This window comes from Pituophis catenifer, unplaced genomic scaffold, assembly GCF_029215685.1.
Source record: "Pituophis catenifer annectens isolate HBS135680 unplaced genomic scaffold, rPitCat1.0.hap2 SCAF_5, whole genome shotgun sequence".
NCBI lineage: Eukaryota > Metazoa > Chordata > Lepidosauria > Squamata > Colubridae > Pituophis > Pituophis catenifer.
Genome location: NW_027256885.1, coordinates 69,182,820 through 69,203,084, shown reverse-complemented (window position 1 = coordinate 69,203,084; position 20,265 = coordinate 69,182,820). Strand labels below are relative to the sequence as shown.

Genomic DNA, 20,265 nt, shown 5'->3' with positions numbered 1-20,265 from the left:
TCTGTCCTCCCCGCTGAGTCTACCCAGTCAGAGTCCAGGTGTTCCCGAATCTGAGCGATTTTGTCATACAGATACTGTACAAAATCCTCGGCTCTACCCTCCAAGGGGTCCTCCCGCGCTTCCTGGTGGAGCAGGGAGCGGGTCACCCTAAACAGGGCGGCCGGGCGATTATCTGATGATGCAATAAGAGTGGCAAAATAGTTATACTTCGCCACTTTTATCGCCACCAGGTAGGTCTTAATATGAGACCTTACCAGTGTTCGGTCAGATTCAGAATGGCTGGCCCTCCAACCACTCTCCAGGCATCTTTTCCGGCGCTTCATCTCCCTCAGCTCCTCGGTGAACCAAGGAGCCAGGCGAGATCAACGCCGGGTCAGAGGCCGCAAAGGCACGACCCGGTCCAAAGCTCCATCGACCGCCCTATCCCAGGCGGCCACCAGCTCCTCAGTCGAGCCGAGTGCCAGAGCCTCAGGAAATGGCCCAAGCTCCGTCTGGAACCTATCAGGATCCATCAGGCGCCTGGGGCGGTACCACCTCAATGGTTCCGCCTCCCTGCGGCGGGGTGTGGCGGTTCGAAGGTCAAAGCAAAGGAGGGAGTGATCTGACCATGACAAGGGCTCGATCACTATATCCCCTATCTCAAGATCACTCAACCACTGACCAGAGACAAAAACCAGGTCTAGCGTGTTTCCCCCCGTGTGAGTAGGGCCATGAACTAACTGGGTCAGGTCCATGGCCGTCATGGAAGCCATGAACTCCCGAGCCACCTCAGACGCCTCACCGACGGATGGCAGGTTAAAATCCCCCATGACCATAAGCCTGGGGGTGTCAACCGCCACCGCGGCTATAACGTTGAGCAGCTCGGGCAGGGCTGCTGTCACATGGCAGGGAGCCAGGTATGTAACCAGCACGCCCATCTGCACCCCATGACCCCACTTCACAAGGAGGGACTCACAACCAGCCGTCTGAGGAACAGTGACCTCCCTCGGACCAAGACCTTCTCTAATGACAACTGCCACCCCCCCGCCCCTCCCCTGTGACCTTGGCTGATGGAATGCGTGGAAACCGGGTGGGCACATCTCAACGAGGGGGACCCCCCCTCCTGGCCCAACCAGGTCTCCGTAATACCCGCCAGGTCCGCTCCCCCCTCCTGAACAAGATCACAAATGAGGGGGGCTTTATTTACCACGGACCGGGCATTGCACAGCATCAGCCGAAGGCCCAGGGCCTGAGGGTCTGTGCAACCTGGGGAACGAGGGGAGCATTGGAGGCCGGAGCGCGCCACCGCTTGGAGCCAGCGGGCGCGCGCTCCCACAACCTGATGTGGCCCCCTGCTCCCGCCATATCTGCCCCTCCCACCCACAGTACTGATGTAATGTCCATCCACAACACAAGCTCTAACTCCCTCCTTGACCCCGGTTCCCACATCTCTAGTGCCGTGCTCTTCAGCCAGCTCTGGCCTCCTCCCCGACAGGTTCTCCCCCAAACCCACCGAACCCACCCCCCTCCCAGAAACCTTTAAAACCTTATCTAAAAATTTCCCCAAAAAACCCCACAACCCCCTCCTCGCCGCATGCCACCTCTCGGGATTCCAAAATCTGTCATCAAGGTAGGCCCTCGATAGTGAGGAGGGCCAAACCTGCGAGAGGGGGGAGTCTCGCAGCGTAAGCAGGTCAGCAGCCGTAAACATCGCACAAAACAGAGATGGAGAGTCAACTGGTCAGGGCTTCACCAGATCGTCCAATAATACTGGGTCAAAGTAGATCTTCATATCAGGAGCTGGTTCACTGCCCTCTCACGACAGTGAAAGGGGCCAGTGACATCCCCCCACGTCTGGAGGATAATTATCCCAGTCACCCTCTCACAGTGACTGGGGCAGATGACACCGACAATAAAGTCACAATAGTCCATCCTTTCATCTGGCGGATGACAAACAGCCCCCTCAGCACCTGCACACCATTTTGCCCAGTTCTCCTCCAGTTTGGGGTCGCACAAGAAGCCAGCAATTTGTAAAGTTATTAAAGACAATGATGATAATCCCACAGGCACAAGTTCTTCCCTGGGGCAAGAGAAGGGATAGCAGACAAAAAACCCAGTCCAAGTCCAAGGGTGGGTGGCCATCAAAGGCCAACACCCACCCATACCTGGGGGAAGAAGGGGGGGAGGAGAAGCCACCCGAGGCGACCAATAGAGCCCTGGTCAGCCTCCCGCCTCTCCTGCCCCAAATCTCCCCAAATCCCCAGTCTCAGCTCTGATGACAAAACAAACCCCGGATAACAGGGGTCAAGGCTCAAAAAAGAGCAGATGGTAATCCTGAGGGCAAGGCTGTCCGTATTCCCCCATCCACCTGCTGCAAGCTCTTTCCTCAGCCGGATGATCCGTGGCTGCCATTGCCTTCCGCCGCCGCTGCCACCACCACCGCCGTCGCCGGCTTGCAACCGGCACCCTGGGCTCCCCATGGCGCCTCCAGGACCCCCGAAAAACATCCGGAGAGCGTCCCAGAGATCCCTGAGGGGCGAGGGGGATGAAGGGCACCTCCAAGCCGCCGCCGCTGCTGCACAGCAACGCCGACCGCCGCCGAATGCTCCGGCCTCCACTCCTCCCGGCGCTGACAAGCCGGAAACAGCTGTTTTTAGCAGGCCGCTGCCCCATCTCCCGCGGCGGCTTCAAACAGCGAGTCCCACCCTGCCCTGATATTCCGGAGGGCGAAAAAGCCCTCAGCAGGCAGGGCGGGCATTCCCCTCATTGGGACTGGAGCCGGAGATAGTTAAAGCGGCTCCCGAAGACCCCTGACACCAGCAACCTCTCCATCTCCTCAGCGGAGCTCAGCCAACTGCTGCCATCTTGGGACACGCCGGAAGTTAAGTATTACAAGCATTCTGAAAAATCATGCTAGGGCTTATTTTCCAGTTAGGTCTTATTTTCGGGGAAGCAGTGTCCAAAAGGTGCTTTTTTCCAAGAGGCAACTGGACTTTCTTTCTTTCTTTTTTTGAAGACATTTTGCTTCTCATCCAAGAAGCTTCTTCAGCTCCGACTGGATGGTGGGGAATGGAAGGGTTACAGCACAGGTGGTGAGATTCTGAGCAGCAGCATTGGGGATTTGTCGGAGACACATGATTAATCCACCATAGCTATTTTACACAACGAATGTAGCAAACCCTTTTGTGTTACAGTATTTAATCAGTATGGGCCTCATGGTTTCAAGGATTGATATTATAGTATAGTTAGGCTGTGTGTGTAACTGACAGATTGGATGCCAAATTGTGATTTTAATATAATTTTATCTGTTATTTATTACTTTATTCTATAATTTTTAACTGGATATTCCTTGAGTGTTTTTTATTTATTCTGGTCTCTGTTTTTTGACTGTAATAAACTTGATTTGATTTGATAGTCGTTGAGGCCCCTTGGAGATTGTCTGTGTCCTCAGGGTCACCCTAGTAGTGCAAATGGGTGTGGAGCCTTCTTGGAACTGCTGAAGGGACTGTGTTGTGTAGCTGTGCTTTCTGCAAGATGTTTTCTGCCCTGTTTCCCTTCACTGTTGAACACAGGGGCAGGCTGTTGGAGACAACCATAACCCGGATGGCTGAGAATCTCCACAGACAACAACGGCAGTGGTTCACTTAACAACTGTGGTAAGAGGTTGCAAAATTGGGCACAACTCATTTACAGTCAGGTCCAGAAATATTGGGACATCGACACAATTCTAACATATTTGGCTCTATACACCACCACAATGGAGTTGGAATGAAACAAACACAATGTGCGTTAAGTGCAGACTGTCAGCTTTAATTTGAGGGTATGTACATCCAACTCAGGTGAACGGTGTAGGACTTACAGCAGTTTGTATATGTGCCTCCCACTTGTTAAGGGACCAAAAGTAATGGGACAATTGGCTTCTCAGCTGTTCCATGGCCAGGTGTGTGATATTCCCTCATTACCCCAATTACAATGTGCAGATAAAAGGCCCAGAGTTCATTTCAAGTGTGCTATTTGCATTTGGAATCTGTTGGTGTCAACTCTCAAGATGAGATCCAAAGAGCTGTCACTATCAGTGAAGCAAGCCATCATTAGGCTGAAGAAACAAAACAAACCCATCAGAGAGATAGCAAGAACATTAGGCATGGCCAAAACAACTGTTTGAAACATTCTCAAAAAGAAGGAATGCACCAGTGAGCTCAGCAACACCAAAAGACCTGGGAGACCATGGAAAACAAGTGTGGTGGATGACCGAAGAATTCTTTCCCTGGTGAAGAAAACACCCTTCACAACAGTTGGCCAGATCAAGAACGCTCTCCAGGAGGTAGGTGTATGTGTGTCAAAGTCAACAATCAAGAGAAGACTTCACCAGAGTGAATACAGAGGGTTCACCACAAGATGTAAACCATTGGTGAGCTTCAAAAACAGGAAGGCCAGATTAGAGTTTGCCAAACAACATCTAACAAAGCCTTCACAGTTCTGGAACAAGATCCTATGGACAGATGAGACCAAGTTCAACTTGTACCAGAGTGATGGGAAGAGAAGAGTATGGAGAAGGAAAGGAATTGCTCATGATCCTAAGCATACCACCTCATCAGTGAAGCATGGTGGTGGTAGTGTCATGGCGTGGGCGTGTATGGCTGCCAATGGAACTGGTTCTCTTGTATTTATTGATGATGTGACTGCTGACAAAAGCAGCAGGATGAATTCTGAAGTGTTTTGGGCAATATTATCTGCTCACATTCAGCCAAATGCTGCAGAACTCATTGGATGGCGCTTCACAGTGCAGATGGACAATGACCCAAAGCATACTGCAAAAGCAACCAAAGAGTTTTTGAAGGGACAGAAGTGGAATGTTATGCAATGGCCAAGTCAATCACCTGACCTGAATCCCATTGAGCATGCATTTCACTTGCTGAAGACAAAACTGAAGGGAAAATGCCCCAAGAACAAGCAGGAACTGAAGACAGTTGCAGTAGAGGCCTGGCAGAGCATCACCAGGGATGAAACCCAGCATCTGGTGATGTCTATGCGTTCCAGACTTCAGGCTGTGATTGACTGCAAAGGATTTGCAACCAAATATTAAGAAGGGAAAGTTTGATTTATGATTATTATTCTGTCCCATTACTTTTGGTCCCTTAACAAGTGGGAGGCACATATGCAAACTGCTGTAAGTCCTACACCGTTCACCTGAGTTGGATGTACATACCCTCAAATTAAAGCTGACAGTCTGCACTTAACGCACATTGTGTTTGTTTCATTCCAACTCCATTGTGGTGGTGTATAGAGCCAAATATGTTAGAATTGTGTCGATGTCCCAATATTTCTGGACCTGACTGTAACAACCATCTTGCTTAACAACAGAAATTCTGAACCCAATTATGGCTGTAAGTTGAGGACTACCTGTAATTATTACAATGCTAAGACTATCTCCTAAAGTTCGTAGAAACTCACCACAGAGTTGGGGTAGCGAATGAGGACCGGCTGAATGGGAACACCAGATATGAAGGCACCTGAGAACATAAAGCACACACGTTCAAGATTTACTCATCTGTCCTGAGGGCTGAAAGGGTGGCGCGGTGGGTCAGTGATTAAGAGGCTGGGCTTATTGGTTAGAAAGCTGGCAACCCAGGTTTGAAACCCGAGCGCTATGTGACAGGATGAGCTCCCGTCCTCACTCCAGCTGCTGCCCACCTAGCAGTTTGAAAGCACGCAAATGCGAGTAGATAAATAGGTACCACTTTGTCAGGAAGGTAACAGCGCTCCGTGACACCATGCTGGCCACGTGACCATGGAAATGTCTTTGTACAGCGCTGGCTCAATGGCCTTGAAATGGAGATGAGCATCGCCCCTTAGAGTTGGCAATGACTAGCGGAGTAAAATCCACAGGAATCTAAGGTACGTATATTTTAAGGTTGAAGGATGAGGATACTCATAAGTTTTCACTCAAATCAAAACTCAGAGAGAAAGTCTTTTTTTTTCCTTCAGTTTTCAAAAGAGATTAGACTTAATCAAATTGGCGACACTGTCTGCTTTTCAAAGCAGGCAATAAAAGGCCCTAATTGGTAGCCTTTTGTGTCAATCATAAAGAGTTGTCTTTTTAGGTGGGGCAATCTCCGATGCTAGTTAATTGGATTGGTAAACCAATCCATTGTTTTACACCTGTTGAACAGGCTTGCTGAAGTCTTACCTGGTTTAAACTTCAGTAAGGCTTTTTTGTTTGAGCAGGTCCCCTCGGGATAGAAAAGCACCTGGAGAAACAGGTCACACAAATCAGAGAGGATCTCCAAACTTTTAACCAGCCGGTTTGAACCAGTTCAGGTGAACCAGTAGGGGCAATTTTAACTGGTTTACTGAACCAATAAATACCACCTCTGGCTGGCCCCAGCCCCGCCCATCCACCTGCTCGACGCTTGCCCTGCCCACCCCACCCTATATGTTGTCTTTCTCACACGGCCCAACTAATCACCTTGCCAGTCGCCTCCGTGTCTCACCCTCTCTGCTCAGCTCACCAAAGGTAAGCATGCCGCCCGCTCGCCCTTCGCCTTGGGTCAGGGCCCAGGGCCCAGGGACGTGCCGTTCCCCAAGGGCCCGGAGCCTCTGCCCGCTTGCTACCCGCTGCCCACCTCAGCCGGGTCAGGGAACGAGCCATTCCCCAGCTCCAACCTTCCCAGGGCCTCCTCGGGAGGGGGGGGTCATGTGACTGAGTGGATGTGGCCGACTCAATGTCACTCACAGCAAGGTGCTGCCCCATCAAGCCACGCACACCAAGCCATGCCCACAGAACCAGTAATGGAAAAATTTGAATCCTACCACTGCCTTTAACCTTCCCAAATTCTCAAAAAGAGCTAACTTAATGGATCAGGTCCTCCATGTTTTACCTGTGGCCATTTCCCCTGGGATGTTGCTCGTTTCTTCACTTCTTCCACCACCTTCTTCCGAGAAGCTGGATCATGACGGGAAACCAGGATGGCCTGATTGAATCTCAGCAGGGCTGGAGGGGATGAGCACAGGGGGAAGAGAGGAACAAGTGGATGCAAAGCTTTTCTGAGTCACTGCCGGGCAACTGGCCTGAGAAATATTTTCCCAAAGGATGCAAACTTATAACAGTTCGTTAAGTGACAAGGTTAAGTGAAAAGGGACGTGGTGGCTCAGTGACTAAGATGCTGAGCTTGTCGATCTAAAGGTCGGCAGTTCAGCGGTTCGAATCCCTGGTGTCGCGTAACGGGGTGAGCTCCTGTTACTTGTCCCAGCTTCTGCCAACCTAGTAGTTTGAAAGCACATAAAAAATGCAAGTAGAAAAATAGGGACCACCTTTGGTGGGAAGGTAACAGCGTTCCGTGCGCCTTTGGCGGTTAGTCATGCCGGCCACATGACCACGGAAACGTCTTTGAACAGTGCTGACTCTTCGGCTTTGAAACGGAGATGAGCACCACCCCCTAGAGTCGGGAATGACTAGCACATATGTGGGGAAGCCAGGTTTGCTTAACAATTAGTTAAATTAGTTACTAATTTAACTACTGCACGGATTCACTTAAGAGCTGTGGCGAGCAAGGTCGTAAAAATGGGGCAAAATTCACTTAACAGCAGAAATTTTTGGGCTCAAATGTGGACGTAAATTGAGGACTACTGTATGGCCCTTGCTTCATGAAATCCAAAGCTGCCAAGGGAACAAATGCTTTATAAGTTCATAAACTCCTACTGGATCAGTCCAAAGTTTCGTCTCATTCTCATTCTCAATTCACTCATTTTAGCAAATGACAGTGTTAAAATCAGCACAAGGTAGTGACAGTCTTAGAACAAGCAAATCAGGGTGACCAAAATCCAAGCCATGAGAGCATTTGCTACCATTTCATAGTGGCAAAGATATGCAGATATATGGCTATACAATAGATTTGGACAGGTGGCAGAAATTATGGATCAGAAATCATAAAGTCACAATGTCAAGAGTGTATAAAGAAAACCTCTATAAAATATTTTATAGCTGGCATTATTCACCTGCAAGATTAGTGAATATGTATAAAAATAAATCTGTTAAATGTTGGAAATGCAACCAGGCTCATATTATCATATGTGGTGGACATGTCCCAAAGCAAAAAAATACTGGAAAAAAATACACATATGGCTGGAAACTATGACAAAACAACACATAGATTTGAAACCTGAGACATTCTTGTTGGGCATGCTCCCAGGAAACTATAATAAGGGTAACACATTTAATTTTACATATCCTAACACAGTGATGGCTAACCTTTTTGCCATCGCATGCCAAACGTGGAGGGGAGTGGGGGGGTCGCAAGCGTATGTGCCCACAACCATAATTCTATACGCGCCGCCCCCTGTGCATGCATGCCCAACCCCCCCGCGCTCCCCCCCTCTTTTGGCACTCAATGGCACAGTGGGCCCGGTAGGCCTATTTTTTGCTCTCCCCAGGCTCCAGAGCCTCTCTAGGAGCCTGGGGAGGGCAAAAACAGCCTTCCCCAACCCCCAGAGACCCCCCAAAGGCCCCAAAATCAGGCGGCTGGCACGCACATGCACACCAGAACTGAACTCGCGTGCCCACCAATATGGCTCCATGTACCACCTGTGGCAGGCGTGCCATATGTTCGCCATCACGGTCCTAACAGCAGCCAGGATTGTATATGCACAATACTAGAAAATTCCAGAAACCCCTATAGATGATACTATAATCAAAAAAATTCTGGAATGTGCAGAAATGGATAGGCTAACCCTAAAAATCAAAGGAAAAGAAGACTCGGAATATTTCACAACATGGGAACTATTCTACAAATGGTTAATTGACAGATACTGAGGTTAGAGGAGTGGATTTATGTGAAATATGGACTACATGAGAAAGAAAAACTGATGAGTAAATATTTTGGTGGTTATATAATTGATACTATAATGGAAGATATTTTACACTAGAGCAAAAGAATTAATGGGGATTCAGAAGAATATTAAATTCAAACACTATTCCAACTTATCACAGTAAAAAGGCTAAGCGGGAGAGGGCTCACTGTCAATAATCCTGGGGAGGAAGGGGGTCAGGAAGAGAGTCACCCCCTTCTCATTGCCTTCAATTTCACAGTTACTGTTTCAGAGAGTCATTACTCTTTTTTGTAAAGTTCCTCTCAATTGTTGCCACCGCTACACAAGTTCCGCTCCGACACTTATTCCAATTAAACAGGGCGTCGTTCTTCCGTTTCACCAAAATTCCACAGCAGTGAGAAAGCTGAAGGGTAAATAAATAAAGGCTTCCTTCACTTACAATCTTGGCTCCCGCTACTCTGTTTATTCGCTACACAGTCCCATCAGTGCCAAATTCAATTCCCACTCTTCTTCTTCTTTCTCCGTTCAGTTCCGTCTCGTCTTCCCGTGCCGGTCAAAAACGCAGCGTCATCGGCTTTGGGGCCGCTATTCCGTGGCCCTCTTCTTGTCCTCCGGATCCTCGGAGCTCAAGCTTTGTTGCGGTGAGGGATCGCACCCCCCTCCTCGCCTCCGAAGAAAGCCCCTACGCTTCCCCAACCTCTCCGGGGCTGAGAACAGCAAAATAAAGCCGCGGAGGCTCGAGAAAAACATTCAGTACAGAGGAGCCAACACTGCACCGGTCTTTCCACCCTGACAGCTGCACCGGAAGTGTAACAAGTTAATTAATTGTAACTGAAGATAATTTATATTTCCCAACCTTTATTAATTACGAACAATAATTGATGAATAATTGATTGATTATTTAATTATCCATTTTGATCTGTTATTTATTATAATTTTGTTTACTATATAGTTTGTATACATTATAAGATTAAGACTATATTAAGAACGAAGTATCTGTTATAAAATTACAAAAAAAAATTACAAATTATAAGGTAGTGTTTGCTAAATAATATATTGTAATTAATTGTTGATAGGATAATTTTGAACTGATTTTTTATTTTAGATTTGTAGGAAAGTGTTAAACAATTGAGGTTGAATAGTAACAGAGATTTAAATAAGAGGGAAAGCTGATCTGACTGTGCAATCTTAAGCAGACCCCTTAATATTAGTGTATGATAATTTGGAAAAATCTCCTTTGCTTGGCTAACATGTCTACTACAGTGACATCAACAAAAGTGATGAAGAAACATGTAGCCTCAATAGCAGCATCTTCTCCTATTACAACTCCCCCAGGGCTAAGAAAGTCATCTGAAAGCTTATCAACAGTAGAGAAACCTGTCACGATGCAAGGAATTCAGGCGATGTTTCAGAATATTCAGGAAATAATGGAGAAAAATCAAGAATCGACATCTAAAAACTTTGATGATTTGAAGACCGAAATGGGTGAATTAAGAGGAGAGATTAAACAAATTAAAGAAACACTGGGAGAGATGAGATTAACCTTAACCAAACACAAAGACCGTCTGACAGAGGTTGAAAAAACTACTGAACGAGTGGAGGCCCAGATGGAGAGGTGTGAACGGAGGTGTGTACAAGTGGTTGGGAAACTGGAAGATGAAGTGGTATTTTTGGAGATGAAGAAATCTGCCTTTTTCTTTTTTTCTTTTTTTTTTTAAATATACTTTATTAAATTTTTCCATTACAAAAGAAAATGTACAATCTCTACATCCTTCAGAGGCACAGTGTTTTATACATATTAAGAAGTCATACATCGAATATACTTCATCCTTAGCTATTCAAGATTTATTTACAAGTTATGCGTCCAGTATATCTCATCTTTTCGATACGTAAACTAATCATGTCCTAAGGTCATGTTTTTATCCTATTCTTTAACCAATTATACCAATTTCCCCATACTTCGTAATATTTAGATTTCTCATCATTATTTAGTTCACTCGTCAGTTTTGCCATTTCTGCGCACTCTAAGATTTTATTTATTAACATTCCTTCTGGTGGTATGATTTTATTTTTCCAGTATTTCGCGAAGACTAGTCTAGCCGCTGTTGTTATCTGGATTATAAATTGAATTTTGTTATTGTTGAAGCCATCTCCAATTATACCCAAAAGGAATATTTCTGGAGATAAAACTACTTCCTGTCCCATTATTTCACATAGCCAGTATCGAATTTTGGACCAAAATCTTTTTGTCTCTGGGCAGGTCCACCACAAATGATAGAAGGTGCCGACCGCTTTACCACATTTCCAACACATAGCTGAGAGATTAGGGAACATTTTCGCTAATCTAGCTGGCGCTAGGTGCCACCTGTGTAGCATTTTATAGTGATTTTCCCTGAATGTTGCTGATTTTGTCATTTTATAGTTCCTATTCCAGGCCACCTCCCAATCATTAAAGTTTAGTCTGTATCCCAATTTTTTTTCCCACATACTTAGCTGTTTTTTTGCTATGACCTCTGCCCTATCCTCATCTAATAACAGGTTGTATATTTTTGCTAGCATTTTCTTATCTACTCCCCAAATAATTTTATCAAAATTTCCGTACTTTGCTTCTATGCCATATTGGTCTCTATCTTTCTGATATCTTGAATTAATCTGCAAGTAATTCCACCAATCTAGGTTGAAACCTTGGTCCCTCAATATGTCCAGAGATTTGAGCTTCCCCTTTTCATCTAAAATATCTTTATATGTGCCAAATTTGTAGTCATCTCTCCTATTTGGGGCGGCCAACGCTTCCATAATGGAGAGCCAGTTAGGTACTTTAACGTAAATCCTCTGCCTAATTTCCTCCCACGTTTGTATAAGTGTCTCCCTAATTTTATGTTTGTGGAAACAGGATTTTTTCTTGTTCTTTGGGTCCCACAGGTGGGCATGCCACCCTTCTTGTAGATCGTGTCCTTCTAATGTCAGGGTTTTCCTATTTCGTAGCGTGACCCGCTCCTTAATCCAAATTAATTTCGCCGCCTTTTGGTATGCTTCCCAATCGGGGAGTCCAAATCCCCCCATATTTCTTTTTCCTTGCAGTATCTTAAATGAGATCCTCGATTTCTTTCCCTCCCATAAAAAGTTTCTAGTATATTTGTTCAAGTCCAGAAAGAATTTTTTATCTAGAGTCATTGGAATATTTTGGAATAAGAATAAAATTTTAGGTAGGATGTTCATTTTGATTGCTGCTATTTTACCAATCAGAGACAATTTTAGCTTTTTCCATCTTTCTAAATCCTGATGTATTTTTTGCAGTAATGGGATATAATTGTCTTCTTTTAATGATGAGAATCTCACGGTGATCCATATTCCTAGATACTTTATTTTCTTGACTACCTGGAGGCCTAATAAGTCTTCCACTTCCTTTTTTTGTGTATCTGTCACATTTTTCACTATTATTTTAGGTTTTTTCCTATTAAGTTTAAGGCCAGCCACTTCTCCATAGTTCTGTATTTCTTGTAATAGTTTTGGGCCAGTTTCTAATGGATCTTCTATTATGAGGGCTACGTCGTCTGCAAAAGCTTGCGTTTTAAATATTTCATTCCTAATCTTTAATCCTTTGATTTCTTTATTGGCTCTGATCTTTCTAAGTAGCACCTCTAGCGCCAGGATAAAGAGTAAGGGGGATAGGGGACATCCCTGCCTCACTCCTTTTTGAATCTGAAATATTTGAGTCTTATCCCCATTCATTAATATGTTCGCCCTCTGTTTATGGTAGATATTCTCAATCATTTTCCTAAAATTTGTCCCAAATCCCATTAAATTAATTTGGTTGATCATAAAGGTCCAATTCAGGTTATCAAACGCCTTTTGGGCGTCAACAAACATTAGCGCCAGCTGCTTTTCGGGGTGTTGTTTATAGTACTCTATAATGTTTAGCACTGTTCTCAAATTATCTCTAATTTGTCTCCCTGGAAGGAATCCATTCTGATCTTTGTGTATCTAGCAATTTAAAAAAATTTTGACCCTCTCCGCTATTATACTCATGAACAGTTTATAATCTGAATTTAGTAAGGAGATGGGTCTGTAATTTGATATCTGTTTCGGGTCAGCACCTTCTTTCAATATGAGCGTCAAGTACGCTTCCCTCCAAGTATCCGGAATTATTGTGCCAACCAGAGCCTCATTAAAAATTTCTAATAATTCTAGTTTCAATGTTTCATCAAGTTTTAAATATATTTCCCCAGGGAGACCATCTGGGCCTGGGGTTTTATTTTTCTTTATTTTAGAAAGGGCAGTTTTTAATTCCTCTATAGTGATTTTTTTATTCAACATTTCCCTTTCTTCTTCTGTAATTTGGGGTAGACTAGCTTCCATCAGATACTGTTCCACCTTGTTTGGCTCAATTCCTTCGTCTTTGTATAGGAGTTCATAAAATTCTCTTATGCTTTCTAATTTATCTTCTTCCTTCGTCAAAAGATTGCCCTTGGAGTCTTCTAATACCAATATTTGATTTTTTTCCTTCTCTTTTTTTAATTTATAAGCAAGCCATCTTCCCGACTTATTAGCGTTCTCAAAGCAATAATGTTTAGATCTTTTTATTTTTTGCACCATCTCCTCCTGGTCCAACAAATTCAATCTGTGTCTCGCCATTGACCACTGTTGTTTTACCGCCTCATCTCCCGGATGTTGCTGTAGTTCGTTTTCAGCTTCTACTAATTTTTTAATATAATCTTCCCTAGCCTTCCTTTTTTCTTTGTTTTTAAACGCCATATATGAAATGGCTACCCCTCTCACATAAGCCTTCATGGTGTCCCAAACAATTTCTCTGGCCGTATCTTGTTTCCCGTTTTCTATGAAAAATCGCTTTACTTCTTCATTCAGTTTCAGTAGGAACTCTTTATCATTTAGCAGGTTTGTCCTTAGACTCCATCTCTGTTGTTTTCTCTTAGTCACATAGTGCCAGTTAACTTCAAGGAGCTTATGGTCTGCCCAGGCATTTGTACACATATCAACCTTTTTGATTTCCAATCCTAATTTCCTAGTGGCCCATACCATGTCTATTCTGGACCAGGAGTTCTGCGGAATCGAGTAAAATGTATATTGTCTGTCCTGGGGATGCAATGTACGTCACATATCTATTAAATTTATTTCATCCACCAAGTCAAAGAAGCTTTTTGGTAAGGGAGATCTTTTATTTTTTTTTTATTTTACCACTTTTATAGTCTCTATTTGGGTCAACAATTCCGTTAAAGTCCCCCAACATACATATTTCATTATGTGCCCATTTTGCAAGCTGTTCATGCAATTTCCGATAAAATTTCCCTTGTTTTTTATTTGGGGCATAGACCCCTACCAATAACATCTTGGAGTTACCTCTCGTTATTTCTACTATTAGTATTCTCCCTTTTTCATCCTTATATTTACATTCTGCTTCTATTCCTTTCTTAACATATATAGCGACCCCCCCTTTTTCTTTTCTCCGCTAGTGATACAAATACTTTGCCAAATTTGGTATATTCTAAGTAGTTGGCTTCATCTTTTTTTATATGAACCTCCTGAATACAGATTATATCCGGGTTTTGTTTAGCCAATTTAGACAATATTAACTTCCTCTTTTTGTATTCGTTTAAGCCATTAACATTTAACAATGAGATTTTTGTACCGTTCATTCCTAGTGTTGGTATCTGGTCCCTAGTTCTTATTTGCTTTTAAAGTTACTGCTCTTACTGGTCTAGTTTTTTCCCCTTTTTCTTCTGTGTCTTCCTTTTTCTTCTCCTCTTCTATATCTTCCCTTGTACTTTGTTCTTGAGACGTTTCTTCTTCCGTGTTTACTGTTTCAATTTCCTCCTTGCTGGTTTGTTCCTCTTCTCCTCCCCTTAACTGATCAAGAAAATCTTGGGCTGCACTGAAACTGTCGATTTTGATTTTTCTTCCCTGCCATGATATTAACATTCCTTCTGGCACGAGCCATCTAAATATTATGCTTCTCCTATTTAATTGACTTGTCAGAAATCTATAGTTTTTCCTCCTTTCCCTCACTCTTCTTGGGACTTGTTTTAGAATATTCACCTCTTTTCCTCTATACATAATTTGTTCCTCCCGGGCTATATTATACAAGATATCTGAGCCTTAAACTGTTGGATTTGAATTATCTATTTTGGATTTTTTTCTTGTATTGATAAATATATTATAACTATTCTGAGCTACAAGGCAAGAGAGCTACGTTGGGGCATGCAGAAGATCTGGTTGTTACCCATTACGATGATGGGAATTAATAATCCTGATGAAAGCCACAATTACAACTATATGGAATACAATCATAATGTCACTCGGGTGGTTGTTTTTACTTTTATATATATATGAGGATATTCATTACTGATGGGGGCAGATGATGACTGAAGACTTTGAACAAACTGTTGCACCAGGATGCTACGTTACCCAATTATGGATGAGGGACTCAACAATCCAGTGGAAAGACATCAAAGAAGATATTATATGGATTATAAATTTAAAGTTATTGTCTTTTTTTTTTTAAAATAACGGAATATATACATATATATATATATATATATTAGCAGAGTGGGCAGTGGATTGAAGATATTAAGAATTGTTGTGCATGATAATTTTGTAGGAAAGTGGGTGGAAATATGTTAGTCTACTGATGGATTAGCTTAAGAAAAGGGATGTTTAAGTGATATATTTAGGGTAGTGGAGGAAATGGATAGAGTTGAATAAATGTTAAATTAGGATTTATGGGGAAGGCTGCTTTGAAATGTTATATTAATATACACAAAGAATAAATGTAAAAGTAGGATCTATTATACAGTCTTAAAGTGGAAGGTTGCTTTGAAATGTTGTAATAATACATAGATATAAGTTTTGGGGAGGACAAAAAGGGCAGATTATTGCTAAATTGGGAGTTATAATAATATTATGCTAAACTAGAAGTTATCATACAATGTTATAGCAGACTGCTTTTTTTTTTGAAATGTATGGTAAAAGGGGAAAGTAACAATATTAATAATATTTTTAGTAAGTAAGGGTCAGTATATAGAGGAGGGAGTAAGGCGATGGTAAAATATTATGTAATCTGTTATGAATTAGGTTTTTGGTGTGAAGAAGTCACGGGGGGGATGGGTGGCGAGGGGGGGTTAGGGAGGAGGGGGGGAAGGAAAAAAGGGGGAAAAATTTGTATTTGAAAACTTTTTCAATAAAAAAAAAAAAGATATCTCTCACCTTTTTTCTAGCAAATTGAACGTGGACCTCCCTAGGGAGCCTGTTTCTTCTCACGTAATTTGTTTGTACTCTATATACCTCGTCAATCTCTCTGATTATTTCCTGCTTATCTTGTTGGAGGGTCTCCACGATCAACTCGGCCATCTTGTCCCCCAGGTCCTCTTCTTTGTCTTCAAAAATATTTTGAAAGCGGAGATAAAACAAGGCCTTATCCATCTCAAGTTGTATCAAAGAGTCTTCCGTTTCCTTATTCTGCGCCAAAAAGGTTTGATCAACTAAATCCAATTTCTTCTCATTTTTCTCAATCCTTTGTTCCACTTTTTGGATTCTGTTTTCATTGCTAGCAATAGAGACTTGAATCTCATTCATTTTTGAATCTAGTGCGTGTATGTCCATCTTTAATTCGGAATGACTGTTCAATAATTTCTCTTGCATCGCAAGCATGGTTTCTTGGATTGATAACAGGGAAGATTGTACCGTTTGCAGCGTTGGGGTTACTGGGGGTTTATCTATTTTCTGCAAACCTTCTAATGACTTCTGAGTAGCTGGGGACGACATTGCTAGTGTAGGGTTAGATGGCACTTTTTTACCAGTTTTTGCAATTGTTGAGGTCAAGCTTGCCATTTCTTTCAAAGTCAATTTTTGGTCTCTTATTATTTTCTCTATATTTCTCCAGATAATCATCCAGTGGCACTTGCCACTATTTGTTCAGGGACTCTTCCTTAGATCCTATCGTTAACCTCCTTTATTTATTCCCAATAATCTCTTGATAAATTATAGTTAATATATTGGTTACGCAGTTAATGTAATGGAATAGTTTTGACACTTCCAACAAACAATCTCTTTTCTCTAACAAACAATTCTCTAATCTCGTATTATCAATTTATACCTTTAAATATTCGAGTTTTACTTAATCCAAACCTAAATCTATAAGTAACTTAAATAAATATGATAATTTCAATATAATTAAATGCCTACTGTAAAAGTTCACAGAAAAATATATTTAAATGTTATAATGAATTAACTTTCTTAATTAATTCCTAACAAGATAATCACATGCAAGCACAAACAGTTAATATATTAGGTATAAAAAATCAGTATCTGTTTAAAAATATCAATACTATATATTATGTATATATACTATAAGTTAATATAAGTTAATATAAATATAAATAGGGACACCAGAATATCTCATTCATGAAGAAAATTAAGCAAGAACCAAATAGCAATGTGCTAGTACATACAATAACTTTTTTCAATCTGGACCAAGGGATTTTCTGCTATTTATTTATTTATTTATTTATTTATTTATTTATTTATTTATTTATTTATTTATTTCCCTTTACACGAAGGCTACTTGTCAAAACCTAAGCTCTATGGTATTTCTTAGTGCTAGACTGTCAATGAGTCAGCTGCTTCAATTGTTCTTCAAGCAAGTCTCTGCAATGGCTGCGCTTCCGGTCCTTGAGATAGTCAGACACAATCCACAATCCACCTAGCTTCAGCCTCCAATCGATTTGGTGCTCTAATTCACAAACGGAAAAAAGTATTTCTTAAATTCCTAGTTCTTCTCACCGATCTTCTCCTTGCGCGTGTATTTTCGCCACATCAATTTTTTATGTTTCCTCGCCGGCTTGTCGGGCACTTTATCTTTCCGATCAGCTCTCTACTTGCAATCGCCGCTCTTTCCCTCTCTGAGCTCTTCTCTCCCAACTCCACCGGCTCCTTCTTCGGATGCCAATTCCACCAAGACAGGGAAATTGCGTTGATCCGTCTCACACTGCAGCCTCTGATCTCCGATGCTTCCTATTCAGCTGTTGGTTGCCGCAGCTTCAGGTCAGCCATTAACAGGCTGACTCGCGCGTGCTGAGTCGACAGAGCCGCCCGGTCTTGCGATCAGCGTTGCGATCCACCTTCACGCTCACCCGGCTCGCTCTCTTGTCCGCGGGACTCTCCGGGCTCCGCGCCCCCGAAGGGATCCCCAAAACACGGTGATTAAAAGGGTTGAGGAGCAGCAGTCACTCACTCAACGCCATATCGCCGCGGGTCACCAACCGGAAGTCCATCTGCCTTTTTCTTACGCCTCCAGAATGTGGTGGAGGATAAAGAGGAACGGCTTGATGAGATTGTGGGGGAAGTGATAGCGGAAGTAGTTGGAAAAAGAAAAGAAGAAGTCTATTGTGATATAGATGAAGCTTACCGCATCTATACTAACTACGCGAGATGCCACAATTTGCCCAGGGAAATCCACGTGAGGCTTGCTAAAAAGGCACTCAGGGATGAAACTCTCCACAAGGCTAGGGATCAGAATGTTACCTATAAAGGTCGCCAGATCACAATTTTAAAACAGATACCTAGACGGGTGCGGGAGCAGAGACAGAATTATCAATTTATAACCTCGCAGTTGAGGAAACATAATGCACCATATAGATGGCTGCTACCTGAAGGGCTTCTGGTGACATGGCAGGACCAGAAGGTTAAAATTGAGAATCTACAAGATGCACAGGACTTCTGTGAAAACTTTTTTGGATCTAGCGAACATGAAAGAGATAAAGAAATAGTAAAGGAGGACCAGAGGGATCAGAAGGATGATTGGAGAACTGAGGGAGGAGTATGAGCATATCATGGGAAAGGGAAACATGATGGGAGGAAGGGGGAAGGAGGAGTAGAAGAGTACGGAATAGAGACTCACCTGACAGCAAAAACTAAAGGGATTAATAGATAAAAATGGACCAAGGAGTGAGACTATTGACGGTGAATGTCAATGGCCTCAATGCTCCGACAAAGAGAAGATGTGTCTTATCAAAAATTGTTAAAGCTAAAATAGATATAGCATGCTTGCTATATCTATTTCCGCCCTCCGGGTCATCCCGGTGCTGAGAGGGATGGCGTTTTCGGTGGAGACGGTTCTTCGAGCTTACCAGCGGCTGGCGGGACGACGGGATGATGGCGGCCGACGATGGCGGCGCCGAGGCGCTCCCGTGGGGGCTTTCCATTCCCCTGGATGCCTTGGAAAAGATCTGTAGAGGCTAGGGGAGGCTGTGGAGGTCGTCGGGAGGGCCGCCGCCGGCGGTGTCGGCGGCGGAGATAGTGGCCGCATTGGCGGTTGCGGAAATGGCAGCTGGAGTTAGGGTGGCTACCTAACGGCCAGTAGTCCCTGAAGGAGATGGCATGGGACACTTGGCAGTACCTTTGACCTGGTTTTTTCCTGGGCAGCTGAAGGGGTTTGGACCATGGGGAAGGGCCGCCCCCAGGCGTACCCAGAGACCTCCATGGGGAGCTGGAGGGGGCAAAACTGGGGAGCATTACCATCAACTGGAAGTTGAAGTGGATAGGGGGGTCGGAAAATGACTATGGACACTTTGCTGCCTGTATTGCCCCCCCCCTTCCTTTTTTAACCAAGTTTAGGCCTTTTGGCCTTACTATGGTCACCGCTACCCTGCCTATCCTGGTCTGCTGAGTGACTCCTACTTCCCCCAGTTTCATCAAGCCCTCTCTGAAATCCCACCGCTGCAAGATTTCTCCCCGTACTAAATCCTTCTCATGAGCTGGGCTCCCTGACTTTTCTTCTACCTGTATGGGGAACTAGATTTGGGTACACAAGTCTGGAGGGAATCCGGTGTATGACTGTTCTCACTACCGGTTTTCCATCAATCCATTTGGATTATTTAAACTGGATCGGCCTCGTGAGAGGATGGCTGGTCCAAGAAATTACTGGCAGTTGAATAACATGTATTCCCCCCCCCATTGCTGTGTGTTCTGTCCCTGTCCCACACACGCACCCCCACAGACGGCCCGGAGTTAATAAGCCACACGACAAAGTCTTTGAAGATAAAGCTGGCAGCAACCCAGTGGCTAGCTGCCAATTCAGACTTTACTCACACAAAACAAAGATTAGACTGCAAGCATTCCGATAAAGCAGGCAAAGTTTCAGCAATACAAGGATTAGTCCAAATGCAGTCCGACAAGGCAGACAGAAGTCCAGTAACGCAGAGATCATGGATTATTTCTAGTTTTTGCTCGTCACAAACTGAACCGGCCACCACACCCACATTTATACCCTGTGGGGTGTGGTCCAGTGACTCAGCTAATCTCTGGCACGCCTTCCCCTCTGCTGCGCATGCTTCTCCCTGCGCCGCTGTTGAGGATCCAGCCAGCACTTATCTCCTTCGTCGCTGTCCACCTGTGGCTGCGGGGATGTGCTTGGCTCTGGGCCTATCTCTTGGCCTTCGGTGT

General features: G+C 43.8%; 1 protein-coding gene across 1 annotated transcript in view; it reads right to left on the bottom strand.

Moving 5' to 3' along the window:
* LPCAT4 (lysophosphatidylcholine acyltransferase 4) overlaps positions 1-20,265 on the bottom strand; it is a 66,187-nt gene that overhangs the window by 31,400 nt on the left and 14,522 nt on the right. The window contains exons 4-6 of the mRNA XM_070944782.1: positions 6,861-6,973; positions 6,170-6,230; positions 5,434-5,492 (exon numbers count right to left, since the gene is read on the bottom strand). Of these exons, the coding sequence (XP_070800883.1) occupies positions 5,434-5,492; positions 6,170-6,230; positions 6,861-6,973 (233 nt within the window). The remainder of the gene's footprint in view (positions 1-5,433; positions 5,493-6,169; positions 6,231-6,860; positions 6,974-20,265) is intronic.